Raw genomic sequence first — 22111 nt, 5'->3', positions numbered from 1 at the left:
TCGCCCCCTGGTGGATTGAATCGGGAGTTGCAGTTAAAAGTATGAACAACCGGAATCCGGATATCGTCATCTGTGCTTTTGTCTCAGCAGCAACCACCAGAGACGTGTTTCCCTCCGCCCAGCGTTTTATTTCAATCACAGAAAAGGCATAAAAATGTCGGGTTCATCCAACCTGGTGACCATGAAAAAGGTGGTACAGCAGCTTCGTTTCGAGGCGAGCATAAACCGAGTTAAGGTAAGTAAAAGTGACTTTTTTTTTTCCTGACAATTAACGGAAAAATCTGCGGATAGCGCTAGCTGTTGCTAGATGCTAGCACCGTGATGCTAATTTGGCCGAGAGTATCTGTGAAGCAGGGCGTTGTTTGTACCGAGGGGGAAGTGTTGAAGTTTCGCGCTGCTTGTAATCATAAAACAACGCGACTAGCTGTAGTTGGTTACGAATTTAACGAAGCGATTTAAGATCAAATGTTAAAACTGGGGGGGGAAAAAATATCTTTTTTCCCCCCCAGTGTAACTAATGTTTTTACTTGACAAAATAATTATTCAAAGTAATGTACTAGCTAGCAAATTTCTTAAACTTGCAGACCAGCCAAACACCATGTATGAGACAGATTCATTATTTTGTTTTAATTTTTGTAAACTAAATGTAGTGGGCAGTTCTTTCTGAATCCACATTTTATGTTACCGTTTTGCTCACACGAGGGTGGTTTGTTTGTTTTGTTTTGTTTTGTTTTACTTGTTTAGTTTTTGTCAGAGGTTTCTTCCTGTGAAAAGGTTTTTGTTTTGTTTTGTTTTTTTCTGTCCCGCAGTCACAAAGTGCTTGCTCATAGGGGGTCATCTGATTGTTGGGGTCTCCTTCTAATATTGTAGGGTCTTTACCTTTAAACTACATAAGTAATAAACCCCTAGTGGGGACTGTCCCATTTGGAGGTGGTTCCTGTGGGTCGTTAACCCACTATTGATCTGTGTCCTCACATAAGCCAAAATGTGAAAAGGTCTCTCAGCATTCCTGCGATATCCCGCAGTGTATAGTGTTTTCCATCCAGAGATTGCTGTGGTTTTAATCTAGTGTCACACTGTATAAACATGTTGTGTGTTTTCAACTGCAAAGTAGAATTTTGTCAATTATATCAAATGTACAAGGCAAAGGAGTATGCTGGCTACCAACTTGTACTTGCTGCTGTATATAACAATAAGATTTGAACTTGACATCAGCACATAATTGATGAATGATGAGAATGAGAATGAGAGTTTTTATTGGCTGCTTCTGCAAATTCAAACACTGAACATGTTCCCAAATACTCTCTATAACAACATTCAAACAACCTAAAACACTGGATTCAGTCATGGTTCTAGAAAATGTGCCTTGTTTACAGTCCCATGTAAATGAAGAGCATCTATTTTAAAAGAGTTCCTGCATTTCCAGTTATGCCGCAAGCAAAATTGGACACCAAGGCTTCATCTCTGATATTGGTCAGGCTTAAAAAGTGCATCCCACAGTTTCCTTTACAGTTGTGCAGTGAAGTATTATTAGCCCTGTTCAGGTCTACAGTTTCAGGGGTGGCTGGTAGAGCAGGTCATCTGTCAATCGGAAGATTGGTGGTTCAGCCCCTAGGTCCTCCAGGCTGTATGGCAAACATTCTTGGACAAGATGCTAACCCCGATGTTGGATAGAAAACACTTAAACCTTCCAATAATGGCTGAATGAGCCATGTTGTATAAAGCACTTTTATTGCTCAAGTAGAGTAGAAAAGCACTATATAACATCCAGTCCATTATCCATTCTTCCCAGCTCCAAAAAGCAAAAAGCATCATACAGGTGACTGAGCAGTCATTCAAAAATATTGGGATGCACCTGCTCTAAATGACTTGTGTACTTTTTCTTGTCTTCAACAGGTTTCCCAGGCAGCTGCAGATCTACAACAGTTTTGCATACAGAATGCTCTCCAAGACCCTCTGCTCACTGGTGTGTCATCCAGCACCAACCCTTTCAGGCCGCAGAAGGTCTGCTCCTTCTTGTGAAACCACTGTGTCCATTGGTAAGTCGGCCACACTTTTGAATATGCACATGTTCTGTTGCTGAGCTACACATGCCGTCTTTACTGTGTATTCAGATTTCTTTCTTGAATTGAAAAACATCTGAGACTTGACAGTAACATTGACAGTATTTTCTAATAAATTGATCTAATGCTTGTGTGACCTGCCGGTGGATACTAAAAGAGTTGCTTTTTTTAATACTGTGAAACCTTGTTTCAGTTTATACAAATACAGTTGCATTGTAAATCAATAAAAATAGTCTGAATAAAATCTTCTCATCCTGAGCTGTTTAACCATTTAAAATGATTCTTTTCTTTTTTTCCTTGTTCTGTAGGCCTTCATTTTGATGCTACAGGGAAAAATTGACCTCAGCACCTGCTCCTTATGCCAAGCCATTATACTGCCACGGGAATTCTCAAAAGTAGAACTCAATGGATTTAAAACGGGAAGAAGACTGCCTATTTTTAGATAAGGTAGAAGACAGGAGACTGTATTATTTTCCACGGCACAGTGTGATTTTTGACTCAATTATTGTGCCTTTTCTATTCTATTTTAGTCATCACTGTTCTCAACTTTTTTGTATTTAATGAATAAAATATTCTTTACTACTCAAGTTATTGCCATTATCCTTTTCTTGTTTATCAATTTCCTGAATTATGATTTTTTTATAGTTCCATATTATTGTCAAATTTCATGTAGCCTTAGAGGCAACAGTTATGGAAACAGCTTGTGTATGAATCATTAAGTAGACCAAAGGAAGAGTTTGGGTCAAAAGATACTGCATTATACATGAAATTGGTGATGGGAGAAGTACTTTGATCTGTTTCTTGAGCCAAAATTAAAATGAGTATAGTGTAAAATTTAAAGCAACTTAAGATTTTTGTGCTGCTTTTTTCGTTTTTTTTGTTCTTAAATCAAAGTATTTGAACAAGTGTCATAACTCATGATCAGGACTCCAAACTGTGATATTTAAATGTGCATACATAGTTTATTGTACATTTACTGTACATTAAATTTGACAGGATTTGTTTCCTGTATTCAACTTATTGTACCTTGCCACCTTTATTTATGGTAAATGGACTGGTTCTTATATAGCGCTTTTCTACTCTTCTGAGCACTCAAAGCGCTTTACACAACTTGTGCATTCACCCAAGCACATTTTTCTAGGTGCTTTCTAAGTAACATTCACACACACATTCATACTCCGATGGATACATCGGAGAGCAATTTGGGGTTAGTATCTTAGTATCTTGCCCAAGGATTTTTGGCATGCAGACTAGGGGAAGCCAGGAATCGAACCACCAACCTTCCGATCAGTAGAGGACCTGCTCTACCACCTGAGCTACAGCCACCCTATTTATAAAGCACTTTAAAATAAACCAGGGTCCATAAAGTGCTGTACATATACAAATAGCATAAGCAGAAAATAAACAAATCAAACATTAAGAATAGAGAATTAGGGAAAAAAACAGTCAACTTCTTAAAAAGTGCTAAAGGCTTCAGCAAATAAATGTTTTCTGAGTTTTAAACTCAGAAAGAGAAGAGGTCTGCTTAACCTGCAAGGGCAGATGATTCCACAACTTTGGACCCGCTACAGCACACGCACGGTCACCTCTAAATTTACGCCTAGTTTTGGCACCTTAAGGAGCTGCTGATTGGAGGACCTAAGGGAGCAGGTAGGTGTATATGTAGCTGTGGGGGTAGCAGGTATAGGGAGAAAAGAAGGCCTCAAACTGAACCCTGTGGGACTCAACATTGAAGAGAAGCAGCAGAGGATACAAACTCACAAAGTTTCACAGAGAAAGTTTCCTCTGCCAAATAAGATCTGAACCACTGCAGTGCAGTACTGCTAACACCCACCAACTGCTCTAAATGAGAAATAAAAATTTTATGATCCGCTGTATCAAAGGCAGCAGTTAAACCTAAAAGCACAGTAATAACACAGTTACCTGAGTCAACTTAATGTAGTCAACTACATTTATGATACAGGATGTGGAAGAACTTGAGAGGACATATGGAAATTGGAAAGGAGACCAGCAATTTATTGAAATCTATATAAGCACACATGGAAATACAGTATGAACATTATTGAAACATACATGGAAATATAATCTATAAGCAAAAACTGTTTGTCCACGTCTAAAGAGTTTGAAAATCAGTATTTGGTGTGATGACTCTTCAACACCTGAACTCTGAGACAAGCTTTCTAGTAATTTCTTTAAGGAGTCTTCAGGAATAGTTCACCTGGCTTCTTGAATGAGAATCAAAGCTGTCTGGATGTTTGCTGCCTTCTGTCTGATTGGATATTGTTGAGACCTGGGCTCTGGGGGGTCAATCCATGACTGACGGTGGCCCACTGTATTTTTCTATCCACCTATGCTTTTACTGTATTGGCAGATCCCTGATAAAAAATTAGGTTGTTACCAATCGGATGGTTCCCATATAGTATTAACATGGTGGAACAAAATCTAACAGTGGCAATGATGGCTGCGCTTCTATCGAGACCATTCCTTCTGTGAACAGTAGGTGGAAAAACTATGGAAGAGGATTAGGGCCACTGGGGGGAAAAAGGCATGTCTTTGCCCCCCCAATTCTGAGATTAAATTCTGACTTTTTTCTCAGAATTCCAGAAAAGAAAAGAAAAAAAGACGTGCCCACTCTTTTTTTCCCAATTGCCCTAATCCTCTTCCGTAAAAACGTCCCAGATGCATTGTTTGCAAAAACCCGGCTTAAAAATATAAACATATATATATTAATGTGTATATATGTATGTATATATATGTATGTATATATACATATAAAAAAGTCAGAATTTAATCTCAGAATTGGGGGGGGCAAATTCTTACACATCTCTATTATTGCTAATTTATATTGTAATATATCTATATCACGACTAAAGCACTTTCTGGATGGATGCAAACTGCATTTCGTTGCCCTGTACCTGTGACATGTGCAATGACAATAAAGTTGAATTCTATTCTATTCTATTCTATATATATATATATATATACATACATATATAGATATATATATATAGATATATATATATATACACATATATATATATATGTGTGTGTGTGTATATATGTATATATGTATGTATATATGTATATATATAATTCCATTGTATTGGGTTAGTAACAGGAGTCCTCTTTATTTTAAAAGTTAATATTATTTAATTACAGCATATACTGATGATAAAATTACATCTCATCTTTGATTTAAAAACTGGTTACTATCCCAGGACCACCCCAAACAAAAGCAATACAAAAAAACTGACATTCTTTATTGTCTTTATACATAAAACATTTTTATTATATTTGTATACAGAAGGACACTCTTTAGTCTGAATTGCTCACGCTGTTTTTAATGTTGATTTGCAGCTTGCATTTGTACAAACGGTACAGCATTTTGTGTAACAATGTTCTGGGAAAATGATGAACTGGGCATCTTATCTGCTCGTGAGCTCGCGACTGTGGGTGAGCTGTTGGTTGAACTCTCGCGAGATGTGAACGTACGGAAATCACACCCGTGTTGAGAATAGCCGTTCCATGTACGCGGGCACTGAACCCAGGTCGGTCTCCATGTCCATCTCCTTGAGCGGTTACATCAGAGCGGTTAAGTCGTAACTGCAGCTCGACCAGCCGAATGAAACCGCTCTCACCAGTGTGAAGAATGAATCATGGGACAGCGTTACTGTGGAAACGACGGTAACTGCTTTTGTTAACCTGACATATTAAGTACAGTTAGCTGACAAAGCTAGCCGGCAGAATATATTCGGGTATAGTAGCTAGATTTGCTGCTTCATAGCTTGTCTCATTGTTCGTGGCCGGTTCAGTGAGCTGGAAGAAAATGGATTACGTGATGCTAACGGCTCACCCTAGCTGATGCAACTTTACTCGGTCATTGTCATTATACAATCAGCTCATTTAAACCCGTTAGTTAGCTGGCTCAGTAATCTGGTGCAGCTAAATAGCTAGATTGTTGGGCGTATGCATAACCTTAAATCACAACTACTGCCACGATGATGCTCCAGGATGGCTCTACACAGCTTCTTTGTCTCACAGCCAGCAGCGGGGTCCCTCTTTTCACAAGAGGAGCCTCCAAACAGCTGCCCTTCTCTGTCATAGGCTCTCTAAATGGTGTTCACATGTTCGGAGGTGGTCAGGGGGTAGTGTTGACCTGCTCTGAGACGCAAGGTGGAGGGAAGGTGGTGTGGAGAGTTTTCCAGGACAGTGTGATGCTCATCGCTGTGAGTGGAGGTGGAGATGGCGGAGTGGGCAGCAGCAAAGAGGAGGAGGCCCGTCTACAACGCCTCCTAGAGAATGTGTGGGGCTGCATGGTGCTAGTGTTAGGGCTGGATGAGCTGGTTAATGTCCGGAATGTTGAGAGGCTTAAAAGGGAACTCAGGTCCTGCTTCAGTCTTATTGATGAGCTGCTGGAGGACAAGCAGGAGGGTATTCTGGGAAACCTTACACATTGTGCTGATTCACTGGTGCCCCCAAACCCCGCTCTTTTTCAGGAGGCAGTGGATGGTTTTGCTCAGGCTGCAGACAGCGAGTTTGGTTGCCTCGTTGTTCATGGGCGAATTGCTACGGCAACTGAAAAGTGGTGGCGCCTCGCTCCGCAGGAAGTTGTCCTGCTTTCTGCTTTGATACGCTCACTCTCGGCCTCTGGATCGGCTTCTTGTGATTACCCAATTTTCCTTCCTCATGGCAGCCCCACTGTAGCCCACCGTCTTCTCCGCTTCCAGCTGCTGCCCAGAGCAGACGTATGTGTGCTGTGCGGTCCAACCCCATCCCTACATGGAGCTGAGACTGGGCTGGTGAGTCGTTTCTGGTCTCCCTTGGTCGAGACCCTGAGAGAGTGCCTGGCTGTTGGAGAACGCTACCTACCAGGGTCTGTATCCCTGCGCCCCGATGTGCTGGCACTTCTTCTCATCAACCGCGAAACACGTCGTGCAGTCTCCTGTGTACGGACTCCCAGTTACCATTACGATGGTCCATTACTCTCCAAGGCCCGCTGCTGGGAGCTGCTGAAACTCTTTTATATCTTCAGCACATCACGGTACTTCACCCAGGAAGAGCCTTTATTTGTCTCCACAGAAGAAAACGCTCAAAGAGGCAACACTGAAGACTTTCCTCTTGGATTCTCCCACCAGCCCCAACAATGTTATCTAGTTACAGAGGAATGCAAAAGCTATGGACTTCAAACACCACAGCACCAGCTGTTTCTGCTCATCTTACCATCTGTGCCCACGTTTGCGCTGCGTACACTGGCTACACAGACTCTGTCTGATATAGTAGCAGCCACAGGGTTTTAATTGAATTTCCTGTTTAACACCTTTTTTTAATCACAGGTGAATAGCTATAACATTAATGTGAATTTACATTTTCTTTACTGATTTATGCAAGCATATTATATGCTCACACACAATCATAAAGATCAGCTACTATCTTTTGTAAAGACAGCGATTAACTGTGCACTGGTAAGCAAATGTATGGTAGAAACAATGAAACACTACTCAAACTCTTACAGTTTCTACTATGCTGCCTCTAATGCTGGCAAAATATAAAAACACATTGAAATGTCACACCAAAGTGCTTTGAGTTTTGTTTTGCATCACTTTTGCACAACTGCCCTGCCTCTCTATAAGCTGGTTATTACATTAGAGGGCAGCACTGTAACAATGTGTATTAAAATGTATTGGAGAATAATGTGAAGATGTTACACTGGATTTAAAATTACCTGCTGTTTTTGTTGTTTTGACATTTTGAATAGTCTGACCTCAGAGGAGGTAAAATTATCTGTTTCTAAATATAGTTGGTTAATTTCTCTGGGTCTTGATGTCACTGAGTCAGTCATTCACGTGTTTTCTCATGTTGATGGGTCTGCCCACTACTGGCTGAGAGATTCATTGCAAAACTCAACAGCTGTAGAACAAAAAGTACAACCTCTAAACCACTTCCTAAATGAAACTAAATGTTTTCAGTATTATTTAAGTCAGTCAAAGCTGAGTAATCAGAGTGGTCAAAACTGAACGTTTCCTCCTTGGCACTCTTTGAATCAGCTGATATTTTTGTGCAGTAACTTTAGTATATTTAATAAAGCCTTGCACTGAGAGTGTGAACGTTTTGAGTTACAAGCCCTCGAAGTATATGTCTGGGGCCCAAATGTGGCTGAGGAGACACTAGTACAGGAACTAGCTACATGAAATTTTGAAGTCTGAAAAGTACATTTAAACTGTGTTTTAAAAACTGCAACCAGATCAATTGTATATCCAGCTGTACAACAGAAAGTACAACCTCAAAACCACTTCCTAAATGAAACAAAATGTTTTCAGTATTATTTAAGTCAGCCAAAGCTAAGTCATAAAGTTGGTCAAATCTGAAAGTTTACACCTCAGCACTCTGAATCAGCTGATATTTTTCTGCATTAACTTTAGTGTATTTAATAAAGCCTTGCACTATGAATATGAACATTTTAAATTACAGGCCCTCGAAGTATATGTCTGAGGCCCAAATGTTGCAGAGGAGACACAAGTACAGGAGCTATGTGACAGTTTAAAGTCTGAAAAGTACATTTAATCTATGTTTTAAAAACTGCAACCAGACCAATTTTATATCCACTCAAGTCTTGTTTGTGTGCAGAATGTGTAGTTTCGGTAGCAAGACTGCACCAGTTTTATTGTCCATGATGTAAAGTCACAGAAACAAGGACTGGCTGCACTTTTTATTTGAGCTCAAATGTGTGTTTAAGATCATTTCTGTCTTCCAGCATTAAGAAGTAATTACAGTAAAAAATGCTGAGAAAATTAAGCATTTCGAACCCATAACCATAAAAATGTTCATAGTATGAGGGTAAAACTTTGCATGGTTTCATTAAATATACTTAAGTATTTATGTATTATGATCCAGCTAGTAGCAGGTGTAGAACGTTTTTCACATTTCCAGACAGCTGTGAGACAACTTACATGCAAGGAAAATAAAAAAGAGAGAACGTCTTTGCGTTACAAGAAATTTATTTTACAGGACTTGATGGTGTAATAACAGCTGTGGGTGGTGATGAATAAATGACAGTGTTTTTGCATTTCTCTACAACTGCAGCGATAAATTGAGGAACGCTATTGCACTCTCACGTTTCAGTGTGAAGACTCAGCTTTACTGAAAATCACTGAGGATCAGTAGCATGTAAGTGCTTTCTAGTCCTCGCTTCTCATCAGATGCACTGCACTCCATACTCATTCTGCATTTAGTAGAAGTTGCTGTGAGCCAGGAGACACAGTCATAGACAAAGACCACCCCACTCTGAAGTACCAGTGTTACCAGGCCAGACCTTATTCCTTATGTTTGACCCTTACTCCCAATGGCCTGGAAACACTGCTGAGCATGAGAAACAGTAATACCTCCTTCTAATCCAGGAACAGTGTACGTGTTGTGCAGATTTTTGCATAAACTGCAGCCTGGTTCGGATTATTCCCGTGGTACAAGGAAATGGGGATTTCTCACATTCTTTTGCTTTAATCCACGGGGATGGGGACGTGGGGGAAGTTTAACAAAGCTGCAGTCCACGCAGGAGGGGCTTTGATAACTATTTAGTTCACATAAAGGAGCGCTTCTGTCTCCTCCCAGGCCGCGTGGGCATCTCGGGACAAAGAGAAAAGCGCGGTGAAGTTAACAGTCAGCAGCCGGTTAGCTTATTTTCCGGCGTGGAGCGGTTTAGCCTGAGTAACCGGAGAACCGACGCTGATTGACAGCCTCGCGGAGCGGCGGGTAACGGAGGAGAGCGGGTGGGATATAGATGGTTACACAAAAAGGGGAGGGGTACGTTCGCTGGCGGCCGTGTTGTTAAATATGCACCGCCTAAGAAAAAAGTCCCAGTGAAAACTTTGTGTAGTGTATTATAACACAGTCGTATTTTGTCACCACCCTCAGATTCTGACGCAGTAACTTTTTGTCAAAACCTCCCTTTAACTTCAGCGCGTGCGAAAGGTTCGACTGTGTGCGCGCGGAGTCGTTTATAGGATCCCGGCGGTCACTCCTCTTGCTCAACTTTGATTTCACTCCTCTCTCTCCGGTGAAGCAACCGGCGCGGTACAGCTCGCTGTGCCCGGCAGAAGCGTTTTTTAAAGTCGCTCGGCTGTTTTGAAAGAGTCTGGTAACATGTCAGCCGCTCGGATGCAGGTGCTCTCCTCCAGAAACGTCCGGCTTTTAAGCCGCGGGCGGAACGAGGTGTTAGCCGGTAGAAGCGGAACGCAGCGACACGGCGGCGACCCCAGGACCCGCTCACTGACTTGTCCCCCTATGTCATCCTCCTCTTCTCCTGGCAGAGCCCTATCGAGTTTGAGTGCGACGCGGCGTGGACTTCCCAAAGAGAAAATGTCCGAGAATGGGATCATGTCCCGGGCCAAGGTGCTGACCATCGACACCATGAACCCCACGGTGAAGAAGGTGGAGTACGCCGTGCGGGGACCCATCGTACAGCGCGCCGTGGAGCTAGAGAGGGAGCTCTCAGAGGTTTGTACAAGGGCGCCTAGAGTCCTACTTGAACACTACTTTGTGTCTCACCTGACAATAAAGACTAACTTCTGATGTGGCCATGTAAGATGAGTGTATTTTGTGTGTGTGTTACTTTGAAAGTTATTCCAAAGCTGTGAACCAATCAAATGCCACTCACCTCCCATGCCCATTTTAATCTCATGGGACTTTAAATATTACTTTGTTCTCAAGTCCTACAAAATGATAGATATGATTCAGTGAAAGAGTTTCAGTGTGTCAGCAAGTTAGTGTATGTACTTTTACTGGGCTTGAATTGCAGATCAGCAGGTTTCCCTTAACTAGTGTTCTAACATTTACGTACAAACAACTGTTGCCAAATAAAAGTCTTTGTTTACATTTGGTAAACTCCTCTACACGCCCTGTTATCAAAGTCCGTCAGATGGCTACCTTTTGTCTCTCTGTGATGCACCTGGTTAATTTCTAACTTGTTTTTCAGCTGGTCTTATTGACTCCTTGTTTCTAAACGATGACTGCTCATGTAAAACTACAAACTGACCTTACAGCGAAAGTCCATAGTCTAATCCACAGACGTTTTTCTGCATTCCAGCAAAAACTGTTGTCATTATGGTGAATTGAATTACTAAGAGAGATTTGCTCTCTTCTCCTGAAAATGAACTCTCAGCTCTTATATAACCACATTGAAATTACGTAAATAATAGAAAGTTTCTTTACACTTTATTGGCACCAAACAAGAACCTGTTGCTTTCTCTCTCTCTCTGCTCACTCAATCCCTTCCTCACACGCTGTCTATGGTGATGTGGCAACCAGCTGTTAGTGTGCTGAGTGCAGTCTGGTGTGAAAACTGTCCTCTCTTGAGTGGTTTGCTTAGTTAAAGGATGAGTATGCGAGCCCGGTAACATCGGGCAACAGGGTCTCTAATGACGGTGGTAGCCCTTTACCCAGATGGTTCAATTACTCCAAACGTATTATGTTCTGTTTACTTTGACTGATGCTCATCCGGAGATGAGCACTCTCTCTACATATGGGATTTTCTTCTCAGCTACAACAGTTATATCAGGCGCTAATTGATGTTTAGGTGCTTAAAAAGCAGACAAAATTGCAGCTGGATTCAGTTGATAGAAGCACAGTTTAAGTTCAAAGGTAAAGGAAAATTTTCACAGGTGAAACAACTTTTTACAGCTGTTGGTAAACTTTACTAAACTTTACTGCTAACTAAAACTAGTTCTCTAATTGCATACTGTTGCACAGCCAGAAGGGAGAAATGTACCTCAGTTCAGCTTACTCTCAGCTTCTCCATTTTTTCTGAAGCACTCACGAAATTATGCCAATTATTCTTGGAATTGTTCGTAGTTTCTGCAGCACGCCTTCCTCTTTTGTGGACACCTGCTTTTTCAAACAGGTTTGGTTAGTCTTAGATTACTTTGGGAAACGAGTCGGAATGGTATTCTCTCTTTTGTCTGAGAATTAAGCACGTGCACACACAAGAAGGCATGCTGTGCTCCCCCATTCTGTAAATTGTGTTTGCTTTTTTGGATGAGGACAAGTATTTCCTTGTTCCATTTAGCACATACAAACTGTGTGTTGTTCAAAGAGCACAGAAACAAGACAAACTGAACTTACTGTACCAGTATGCATATGCAGTGTGCTAGTGTGTTTAGTTTTAATGAGCGGCTAGCTGATAGTGAATGGGGCTGTTTGAATGAGCTGCCAGATATTTTAATTCTGCCAGAATGAACAGGAATATGCAAACACCCCAAATGTTTTCCTTTGTATAATATGTGATGGGTTTGTATTTGAGACACATGGAAGAGACTGTTGAGCCTATTGGGAACATGCTGGAGCACTATTAGCTGAACAAACCAAAGAAACAGACCCATAAGAGTGCAAAGTGAATTTTCATAACAGACTCTTTGCTTATTTGCATCATTGCAAAATCGAAACTGTTGCAAAGCCCAGCAGTAGAAAGAAACACTGCCTCTCCTGTTGGACCTTCAGCATTGTTTTTTGTTTGTTTGTTTGTTTGTTTTTGTCCTGTTTTATAAGTGATGAACAAAAAGCACAGGCCATTCCAGGAGCAGAGGTCAGCCTTTTTTTTTCCCTAAAAGATCACCATCATGAATGGATGGGTCTTTGACCCAGGGGTGTTATGCACACTGTGTAATGTTATTGGCTCAGCCTGAGAGACGCCTCTTGTGTGTGACCAATGGGAGAGCGAGGGACTCATGTTTCCTAAAATCTGAACTGGACTGGACAAATCAAATGTGCTGTTTGGATTTCTGCAGGGTGTCAGCGTGAAGTTTCACTGGTGGATTTTCTGCACTGTCACACTGTGTCTTAACATCTGGTGTTAGCAGCATGTGTTTGCGTGCATGTGTCTCTGTGTGTTTCCCTGCATTGCTGTTTATCCTCCGTCAGAGGTCTCAGCTGGTCAGGAGATTATCTTTCAGACCTTGGAGTATTATATTATTTGCCTGGGAGACCATAAACAAATAGCTCTTATATAGATAATTATTAATTATCTAATTATTTCAAACATTTAGCTTACTGTTGCTTCATGTAATCCAAGCTGTTTTTATTTTTAAAGGTTGCACAAAAGAGATTGGAAGCTTTTTGTGTAATGTTAGTCTGTTTGTTTCACAAGGTTAATAGAAGTGATGTGATAAGCTGGTTTGCTCAGGCAGAAACTGTGTCTGCACATTTGACCTCCATCAAAGCTGTTCCAGACTCACTAAACTACTTTTCCAAGTGGTCTGCGTCTCCTCCTGAATAAACACAGCTTACACAAATGCTGTGCATACTTATCTGTCTTATCTGGAGTTTATATTTTACTTAAATGACCGGGTTCGTGGAATTTAATCATAAGCCTTGAGACTAAAGGTATTTTGTTTTATTAACTGTCTCTGATGCACAATACATATCGTTTTGAGAACTTGATGAATCTTTTGAATGCTTTTCATGTAAAAGAGTTTTGTTTTTTTGTTCCTTTTTTGAGGGGGTGGGGTGGGGAGCGTTATTTATTTACATCAGCATTTGCTGCTTATCAGCCATGCCTTTCTTTGGCTTTGTTGACGCATTACTGAACAAACAGACAACACCCCCCTTAGAAAGAATTTGCATTTTGCTATAAAGCTGCTAAAACTTTCCCCAGTGTTTTTGTTCAGGATAATATCTGGGACATGACATTCAGTAAAGCAAACTAGGGATGCACAAATTGTGAATTTCTGGGCCGATTACTATTTTGCAGATACCAGTGCTGATTTGACATTTAGAACAGCCAATAAATGTAAAAAGTGAAGAGGAGACTCAAAAAACACAATTTTCAACCATGAGTGTTGATGTTGCATGTTTGACACTCTAGCTTCCCTGTTGTGGTGGAGGGAGGAATCAGCTGATATACTGAAATATCAGATTTCTAACTCTCCACATATCGTATCGGTCCTTAAAAATCGTATATCAGTCAGACTCTTGTACCTTTATTGTTTTGTTTTCTTCTTTTCTATTTTAGTTCTTTCTCTGACTGTCTTTCCACATTTAGCTAGCAGTAAACTGATATGACTCAACAGATACAAATTAAAGTCACTGCCATGTGTAAATATCATACTATTTGTTGATAGGTGATTATCAATCATATCGTATCATGTCATATCATATTAGTGTCTGCCAACATGTTACTGGATCCCTAAAGCAAACATGATCAACTTTTTAATTTTTCTGCATAACTTGCAGCTGCATAAAGTCTCATGTCCAGTAAACCAGTGTGGGGTCCGTGTGTATGGAACAGTTATGTACGTGTTTAAAAGAGTGCAGGCATAGTGTTAAAGTTATTTAGGTGCAGCTGATGGTCTTTGTCTATTTTTAAAAGCTTTTTGATGTATCAAAGTTGTTGTTGTTGTTGTGTACAAAATGTATAGTTAAACTGCTGCTAATTGTGTTTATGTTTGGCAGGGAATGAAGAAGCCCTTTGCAGAGGTCATTAAGGCCAACATTGGTGACGCGCATGCTATGGGCCAGCAGCCAATCACTTTCTTCCGACAGGTCTGCTCCTAAACCCTTCCCTTGACTTCTGTCTAAATATAACAACTCTTTTCATGTTTGTTAATGTACTTCACACTAACGCTGACTCTTCAAATAAGTCATTGTCAGTGTGCCTGTTTTATGTAGTAATGCATGCAGATAATACACCCTTATGCTTACTCAATCTCTTTGTTTAAAGGTCCTGGCGCTCTGCTCCTACCCTGAACTGCTGAGTGACAGCACATTCCCAGAGGATGCTAAAAGTAGAGCATGCCGCATTCTGCAGTCTTGTGGTGGGAACAGTATGGGTGTGTATGAGGTTTAGTTTTTTTTTCTTTAAGTAATTATCACCCTTAGTCCTTTTATACACCTACTGAGTGATATATAGCCACTGCAGTGATTCTAGAGCTTGTGTTACTATAGCAGCTTGCATTGTCTCCATATGAATCTCCTTCAGGTGCCTACAGTGCCAGTCAAGGCATAGACTCTGTGCGTCAGGACGTGGCCCGTTACATTGAACGACGGGATGGCGGTGTGGCCTGTGACCCAGATAACATTTATCTCACCACAGGAGCCAGCGACGGCATTGTGGTACTGTGATTTATGTCTCCATTTTAGTTTTAATTATGAACATTTGTCTTGTAGCAACAGTGAAGGAAGTAGCTTGATTTTGATTTTGAACACTGAACTACAAAAACAGGCTTGTGAAATTAAAGCCTCAGCAGTGAGCCTGCTTTTAAAGGATGCATTATACATGCAACAATTAGCAGGGAAATAAATACGCGTGAGAACAAATCTATTGAATGTCAGCCAGTCAAAGAAGGGCTGAAACTGGATCACTGATGCATGAACATTTTGGCTAGCTAGATGGGTATTACCTTCTCATGACCCCTTTCATGGGTTGTCTGGGCTGTTTAACGGTTTTGTTCTCCAAGAGAAATGACCTAAAACGATAGCATTTCTATCTGGCAGTAATGTTGGCTGGGTTTTTACTCAAACATAATATTTTTTATTTCATAAAATGCTCATAAAGAACCGATTTCTTGTGCATTTTTGTCGTACTTGTATATATATTTGTTATATATTGTATTCAGGTTAAGCAAGATGCAGCCAAACTACTACGTAATTCGAAAATCTGATTATGCGCACATGCAGATGAGGGCAAAATTATTAGCCCCTCCCTTATGAAATAAAAGTTTTTGTCAAAAATGTTCTAAGTGCTGTTTTAACAGAGCATGAGGTTTTCAACATAACATTGTTAAACATCCTCGTTTCCCTTAAAAAGCTTAAATTATTTCTATTTGCACACAATAACCTAATTATTTTAGAAAACAACATCATCACCCCGTGGGGCCAGTGGGCAACGTGCAGATGTAGGTTTGCAAGAATTCAAGAACAAGGTAACAGGAGTTTGAAATTGATACCATAGGGGTATCTGTAAAAGTTTCAGACTAATTTGAATCTCAGTGACTTGATCGTAAAGGTCAGAGGTCAAGTTTTTTGAAAAACTTGTAAATGCAACAAAGAACAAAGCAACATAGGATTTTGAAATTGATACCAAAGGTGCATCTACTAGGAGGATGAGAGTTGCACTGGCAACCACCAGTATTTAAAAAAAATGTAATTTTCGTAGTGAAGTCAGCATTATAACTGAAGCATCACAAATCTTTTCTGACCTGTCCCTCAGACAATGCTGAAGCTGCTGGTGTGTGGCGAAGGTACGACCCGTACTGGTGTTATGATACCCATACCTCAGTATCCCCTGTATTCAGCTGCACTGGCCGAACTGGGCGCTGTGCAGATCGACTATTTCCTTAATGAGGAAAAGTGCTGGAGCCTGGACATCACTGAGCTGCAGCGTGCTGTGAATGAGGCCAGGCAGTACTGCAACCCCCGAGCCTTATGCATCATCAACCCTGGAAACCCCACAGGTAAATTCTTTATGACACTTTATTTAGGAGCCATCACTATCATAACATATTATTGCATATGTCAAAGTCAATTGATCAAGTACCGGTAGTTATTACAGAGATTTAAAAAAAAGAAGAAAATTATTTTAATTCTTATAAAAAAGGCTGTGTTTGAAACTCATTGCATCATTTGTTTTAGCATTACATTTGCATCTTTTTTGTTGTATTCATATATATATATATATGTATATATATATATATATATATATATATGTACACATCCTAATAGACAAGAAAAGACTGTCTTGTCTCCTAACCAGGCCCAACACACATTTCCATGTATTTTGGAACAGCCACTAGATGGCAGCAAAGCTAAAGTCACCGCCCTATCATGAGCTTCTTAATTTTTACAGGTCAGGTTCAGAGCAGACAGTGCATTGAGGATGTAATTCGATTCGCTGCAAAGGAACGTCTCTTTCTCATGGCTGATGAGGTAATCTCTCTGAATGTCTTAAGACATCTGTCTGATGTATAATCTTCTTCACCTTGTTAATATCTATCCTATTGTCCTCATCTCCCAGGTGTACCAGGATAATGTGTATGCTGAGGGATGCCAGTTCCACTCCTTTAAGAAGGTCCTGTTTGAGATGGGGCCCGAGTACGCAGAAACAGTGGAACTGGCGTCTTTCCACTCAACCTCTAAGTGTTACATGGGAGAGTAAGTGGGTTTTTTTCCCTCTTATTTGTGCTGGGGATAAAATAGCTATGAAAAAATAGTTATTTGAAGGGGAGGTTTTACAACTATTAGCTGGACAAGAGTACAGTAAGGCTGCAATATATAGCTTGTGTTTCTCTCTTTCTTTGTGTTTTGTTTTGTGTTTGCTGTAATTCTCACATTATAATCTGCCTTGTAGGTGTGGCTTTCGTGGGGGCTACATGGAAATCATCAACATGGACGATGAAGTGAAGGACCAGCTCACCAAGCTGCTGTCAGTTCGTCTATGCCCTCCTGTTCCTGGTCAGGCTCTAATGGACCTGGTGGTTAACCCTCCACAGCCTGGGGAACCTTCTTATGGCAGCTTTATCAAGGTACTCAGTTTACCATCATAGGCTGTATATGAATAAAATGATGACACTGAAGCTTAAATATCATAAACCTACATTCTTTATCACAGCTAGCAATCAGTGACCCCTGTGGTTGCCTAAAAATCTGTCAATGATCAGTAAACTCTCTTCTAATGATGGCTTACAGCCCCAGTCACTAGTTTGAAGTCCTTTTGAATACAAACTGTTGATTATGGATTTTACTCAACTTGCTAGCATACCAGAATACGTTAACCTCTAGACATCCAGCGCATCGAGGGTTAGGTGAGGGTTTTGCTAAAAAGGTAACAAACTTCCTGTTAGTGCCGTCAGGTAGGGCTGCATGAACACAAAAAATCAACAGGGTACTTCCACTTTTTTCTGCTTTCCTGAGATGTCCATTTCTTACCGTGTTTATTAGGTGCACATTTCTGGCCGGCTGTAGTGTGATTGCGTTGGTGGTTTCAGTGCGCTTTTGTGAGCCGGATGGCTGCGCTGGCATGCTGTACAGCTTCGCTTTTATCAACATCTGAGCTGATGTTGGATGACTGATGTTAGAAACCACTACACTGCTTTTCTTGGCCTTCATGCATTCATCATTACTGCACTTTGCGGTGTCTTTTCAGGCGGTTGAATAAGTGAGTTGTATTGCTGTTCGTTACAGACACACGGCACTCTTTGCAAATGATTTCTTTTTGGAAGTATTTTCAAATAATGGCTAATGATCAGCTTTGAGGGACAAGCCCTTCACCTTCTGCTGTGCCAGACATTTTGTTCTATATCTGTTTTTTAACGCAGCATCACTCGTCCAGACTAATCCAGGTAAATTCATGCCGTGCGGTGGAGGGAACAGCTGTGATTGGCTCGTGCAGCACGTCATCAGGAGCTGATTTAGGGAACACTTGATTTTTGTTTGCTTTGCATTTTAAATATTGCTCAGTCATAATCATTTCATTGTTTTGCAGCCCTACCTTCATGTATCACTGTAGTTCATCCAGAAGAACACAAAAGATATTTCATGGTTTGCTTATAACAAAGCTTCAAATCAAAAGCTCTTTTAAGCTCAGCATGATCCTGCCCATGTTGTTTACTTCTGGTCATTCAGTGTGATGTAAATTGTGCACCTCAGCAAGCAGGGATAAGACAAAACCCTTTGCAGAAACTGGTCATTTATAAACACTGCTGAATTTGAAACTTTTTTTTGAGCTTACAGCACAGAAGATTGTTACATGCAGATAAAAAAATCCAATCAAGTGAATCCCAGCAACATAAATGTATATATGTTGGATCTAATTTTGTGCCCCCCCCCCCTCCCCATATCTCTTTCCCACATCCAGGAACGCACAGCCACATTAAGTGCCTTAGCAGAAAAGGCCAAACTTACAGAGCAAGTTCTCAACACGGTCCAAGGCATCAGCTGCAACCCTGTGCAGGGTGCTATGTACTCCTTTCCTCGCATAACCATCCCTGAAAAGGCTGTCAAAGAGGCCACGGTCAGTCCTGAACCTTCTTTTATAAATAATTCACCATTTCTGTTTCAGGGTGATGACATTGATCAGAGGCAACAAAAGAAGAGAGACGTTGCAGTTATGCAAGAATTTCTACAGAACACTCTAATCTCCAATCGCTCATGTTTGCAGTCCTGCTATTATTGTTTTAAAAATTTCTCTCTGTGACCTTCACGGCCTTAACTGCACTCATGTCACACTACATACAAGCCACATTAGGAATGGCCATTAAATACAACATGCAGACTGGTGGTGGATGTGCAACGTGCTGAAGAAGCTCAGCTCATTGCCCACGCGCCGCCTTGTTTTCTTAGAAGAACAAATGATTTCCAATGGCTCAGGGTTTCAGTTCTGTCCCACGGGCGACTGTTCTGTAGGAATTTCACAGAGAGCGGATGAATCAAAGCACCGAGTATCTGATCAGCCTTAGAGAGGGTAACGTTACGTTGACCCACTGACATGTGGTCAGCTCCTGTGACTGACCACAAACTAGTAGAATTATCCCAAAAACCCACACATACCTGTATTATCACAGATCTGCTGTTAAGCCTCTTTAACTTGCCTTGTGGCCTAAGATAAAAAAAACAACAACACAAAAAACATCTTTTTAAGAAAAAATTTTGTCCAAAAGGCACAAACAGCATTCTTTTTTTGTTTTTTATGTCATATATCTTTTATCAGCAGTTCACTATCAGATAAATTAAAGTTCACTAATTAAATTAAAATCATATGGATTTTTTTCTTTCAAAATTCAAACATCCTGTTTTCTTTTTAGTTGTATTTTGTACCTGAGGGCCACCATAGTGAAGACATTTAAAATATCTTAAATATATCTTAAAAATTTTTTTTTACTAAATCTTTTGTTTTGAGAGGAAATTACATTTAATGCAGATTTATTTCACCTCTACCTTTTTCAAATTCTCATCTGCCCTCCAGCTTAATTAAGCACATATTGTCACAGTTTTCTAGCTTTTAGTTAAAGAGCCCCATGTCACCAAAATATCCAGATTTTTACATATAATATTTCCTTTTGTCTCTCTCAGGAAAAGGGACAGCAGCCGGACATGTTTTATTGCATGAAGATGTTGGAGGAGACTGGAATCTGCCTCGTACCTGGCAGTGGGTTTGGCCAAAAGGATGGGACCTACCATTTCAGGTACACAGCAAATGTGCAACTTACAGTCAGATAATCAAGATATTCAGTTATTCAGTAGGAATTCTGGCACATTTGTCTAAAACAGTATGTATAGTGCAGTCCTGTTGTTTTAGAGTGCCTTTGAACAAGTGGCTCAAAACATTTATTTTTTTTTATCATTTATTAAAAATATCATCTTAAATCCTTGTCAGAATCTCTAAATTAGTTCTTCTGGGATTCTCTGAAGTCCAAAGAACTCTCAGCTGGGTCATCTGCTGGATTAATTTGTGTCTTCCTTTTCTTTGCCCCTCTTGCCCAGAATGACCATCTTGCCACCGACCGACAAGCTGAAGATCCTCCTGAATAAAGTCAAAGAGTTCCACCAGAGATTCACCCAGCAGTATTCTTAATTCCCGCATTTTTCCCGCTCCATTCACAAAAGAAGGACCTTGCCAAACACAACAAAAAGTATCAGCTGACCAGAATTTTATCTGTTACTATTAAGTGCCTTCTCTGCGGTGGCTCTGGTAGTCTCTGTGATGACACACTCCAACCTCTATAGCTGTCACATTTGGACATTTGCAGAGTTTTGTCTTAAGGCGCTGTTTGTGCCAAAAAAAAAAGAAGGAAAAAAAAGAGGTATGAAATTAAATTAAATCAGAGACCTGTGTCCTTTCCTTTTTTTTGGTGCAACATGGCTTGATCGATTACCTGTGTCGTTTTTGAAAGATGTATATACTCTAGCTCTGTAACTTTCATTTTGCTAAATGGCTTGATTCTGTGTCTTGAGTTATAAAGAAGGTGCAACTGAAAACTGAAGAAAAGAGTGATGCTGCTTACAAACTGAGAATGTGTAAAACAAAATGGTCAAAATATTCCACTTCTGTAGGCTTTGCTCAACTGGAAGAATATGCTGAAAAAGCTTTTGCATGATGGTTCAGTAGTAAGTAATTTGGTAGTGTCAAAATAAATGTAATGCTCTGATGTTTTGTGTTATTATTTTGGAGTGTTTAAAAACAAGAGCCTCCTCTCTTTTTCTTTGACCTTGAATTCTATGGCAGTGATCTTCAGCATGCTTCTGTTGTTCACTGAAAGTGTTTTATGTCACATGCCACAAACTGAAGAAGTAGCATCATCTTTACTTGAAATCTGTTCGTCTGACTCTGTTGACCCTCTTTAACCTCAGTCTTCATCCTCGAGACAAACGCAAACCTACACTGAGTTAGTCATCGGCCATTTCTGTGTTCATTATACTGTGTAAGGCCAAAGTTCAGTCTTACTCATTGCTGCTGTGTGATTTTGCTGGACTGTATGTTCTTATAAAATCAGTACATTGTGTGTAATTTTAGCAGATCTTTCAGTTCAGCTTTATGTATGGAGCACCATTCACAACAACAGTCGCCTCAAGGCGCTTTATAGCTTCTTCATATCTCATAACATTCAACGTTAGCGAGAAAACCTCAACAGTCAGACATTCCCCTAAGAGCAGGCACTTGGCAACAGTGAGGAGCAAGAACTCACTTTTAACAGAGCTAGACTAAGGGAGGAACAGTCAGTGTAACCAGTTTGGGACCACAGAATATAAACTATTAGAAAGAGAAGACATACTGTTGTCAGCTGGACTTCACATCTTGCTTCCGCCTCCATTCTATTTCAGAAGGCTGTGTGAAAGCTGAAGAAACAAAACATTTCACAATCAAACACACTTTTAAAATCTGACACCTAAAATATGGTACATTTCCATAACTTACCATAGGGCTTATATTTTGAAAATTAGACACATATCAGCATCATGTTATTTGTTTTTAGAAAGGAGCTTTTATTTTGAAATTGTCAGTTTTAGGACGACAGTGAATTAGATATGTGTTAGGAAAATAAAAACAGAAAGATGTAAGAAAAAATGTT

General features: G+C 40.3%; 3 protein-coding genes across 5 annotated transcripts; all 3 read left to right on the top strand.

Moving 5' to 3' along the window:
- Nucleotides 1-6: 6 nt before the first annotated feature.
- LOC100689978 (guanine nucleotide-binding protein G(I)/G(S)/G(O) subunit gamma-5) lies at nt 7-2678 on the top strand. Its single transcript, XM_003438074.5, has 3 exons — nt 7-235; nt 1897-2039; nt 2372-2678. Exons 1-2 carry the CDS (start codon nt 155-157, stop codon nt 2020-2022), a joined length of 207 nt encoding a protein of 68 aa, XP_003438122.1. The 5' UTR covers nt 7-154; the 3' UTR covers nt 2023-2039; nt 2372-2678.
- A 2889-nt stretch (nt 2679-5567) lies between these two features.
- Nucleotides 5568-21802, top strand: gpt (glutamic--pyruvic transaminase). Of its 3 annotated transcripts, XM_005476466.4 has the most exons (13): nt 5574-5747; nt 9144-9227; nt 10367-10553; nt 14502-14591; nt 14770-14878; nt 15028-15161; nt 16258-16501; nt 16894-16973; nt 17062-17198; nt 17395-17569; nt 18901-19056; nt 20115-20227; nt 20526-21802. In XM_005476466.4, exons 3-13 carry the CDS (start codon nt 10416-10418, stop codon nt 20614-20616), a joined length of 1467 nt encoding a protein of 488 aa, XP_005476523.1. In that variant the 5' UTR covers nt 5574-5747; nt 9144-9227; nt 10367-10415; the 3' UTR covers nt 20617-21802. The 3 variants fall into 3 exon arrangements, with proteins under 3 accessions (XP_005476522.1, XP_005476523.1, XP_003438123.1); XM_005476465.4 differs by lacking the exon at nt 9144-9227 and having other exon boundaries at nt 5568-5747; XM_003438075.5 differs by lacking the exons at nt 5574-5747; nt 9144-9227 and having other exon boundaries at nt 9860-10553.
- On the top strand, nt 5754-7360 carry fuz (fuzzy planar cell polarity protein). The gene is made up of 2 exons (XM_019347378.2): nt 5754-6236; nt 6360-7360. The coding sequence occupies exons 1-2, from the start codon at nt 6062-6064 to the stop codon at nt 7358-7360; spliced, it is 1176 nt and encodes a 391-aa protein (XP_019202923.1). The 5' UTR covers nt 5754-6061.
- Nucleotides 21803-22111: the final 309 nt, after the last annotated feature.

Source organism: Oreochromis niloticus, linkage group LG18 (genome assembly GCF_001858045.2).
Source record: "Oreochromis niloticus isolate F11D_XX linkage group LG18, O_niloticus_UMD_NMBU, whole genome shotgun sequence".
In the NCBI taxonomy this organism is placed as follows: Eukaryota; Metazoa; Chordata; class Actinopteri; order Cichliformes; family Cichlidae; genus Oreochromis; species Oreochromis niloticus.
Note: the sequence above shows the minus strand (reverse complement) of the source record. Positions and strands in the feature narration are given on the sequence as shown.

What these genes read in the sequence shown, in the direction of transcription:
- LOC100689978 (XM_003438074.5), top strand. Translation starts at nt 155, where the DNA reads ATGTCGGGTTCATCCAACCTGGTGACCATGAAAAAGGTGGTACAGCAG. An exon ending in CGAGCATAAACCGAGTTAAG is followed by an intron (nt 236 to 1,896) that starts GTAAGTAAAAGT and finishes TGTCTTCAACAG; the next exon opens with GTTTCCCAGGCAGCTGCAGA.
- fuz (XM_019347378.2), top strand. Translation starts at nt 6,062, where the DNA reads ATGATGCTCCAGGATGGCTCTACACAGCTTCTTTGTCTCACAGCCAGC. An exon ending in GACCTGCTCTGAGACGCAAG is followed by an intron (nt 6,237 to 6,359) that starts GTGGAGGGAAGG and finishes AACGCCTCCTAG; the next exon opens with AGAATGTGTGGGGCTGCATG.
- gpt (XM_003438075.5), top strand. Translation starts at nt 10,200, where the DNA reads ATGTCAGCCGCTCGGATGCAGGTGCTCTCCTCCAGAAACGTCCGGCTT. An exon ending in TCTTTCTCATGGCTGATGAG is followed by an intron (nt 16,974 to 17,061) that starts GTAATCTCTCTG and finishes CTCATCTCCCAG; the next exon opens with GTGTACCAGGATAATGTGTA. An exon ending in AGGCTGTCAAAGAGGCCACG is followed by an intron (nt 19,057 to 20,114) that starts GTCAGTCCTGAA and finishes TGTCTCTCTCAG; the next exon opens with GAAAAGGGACAGCAGCCGGA.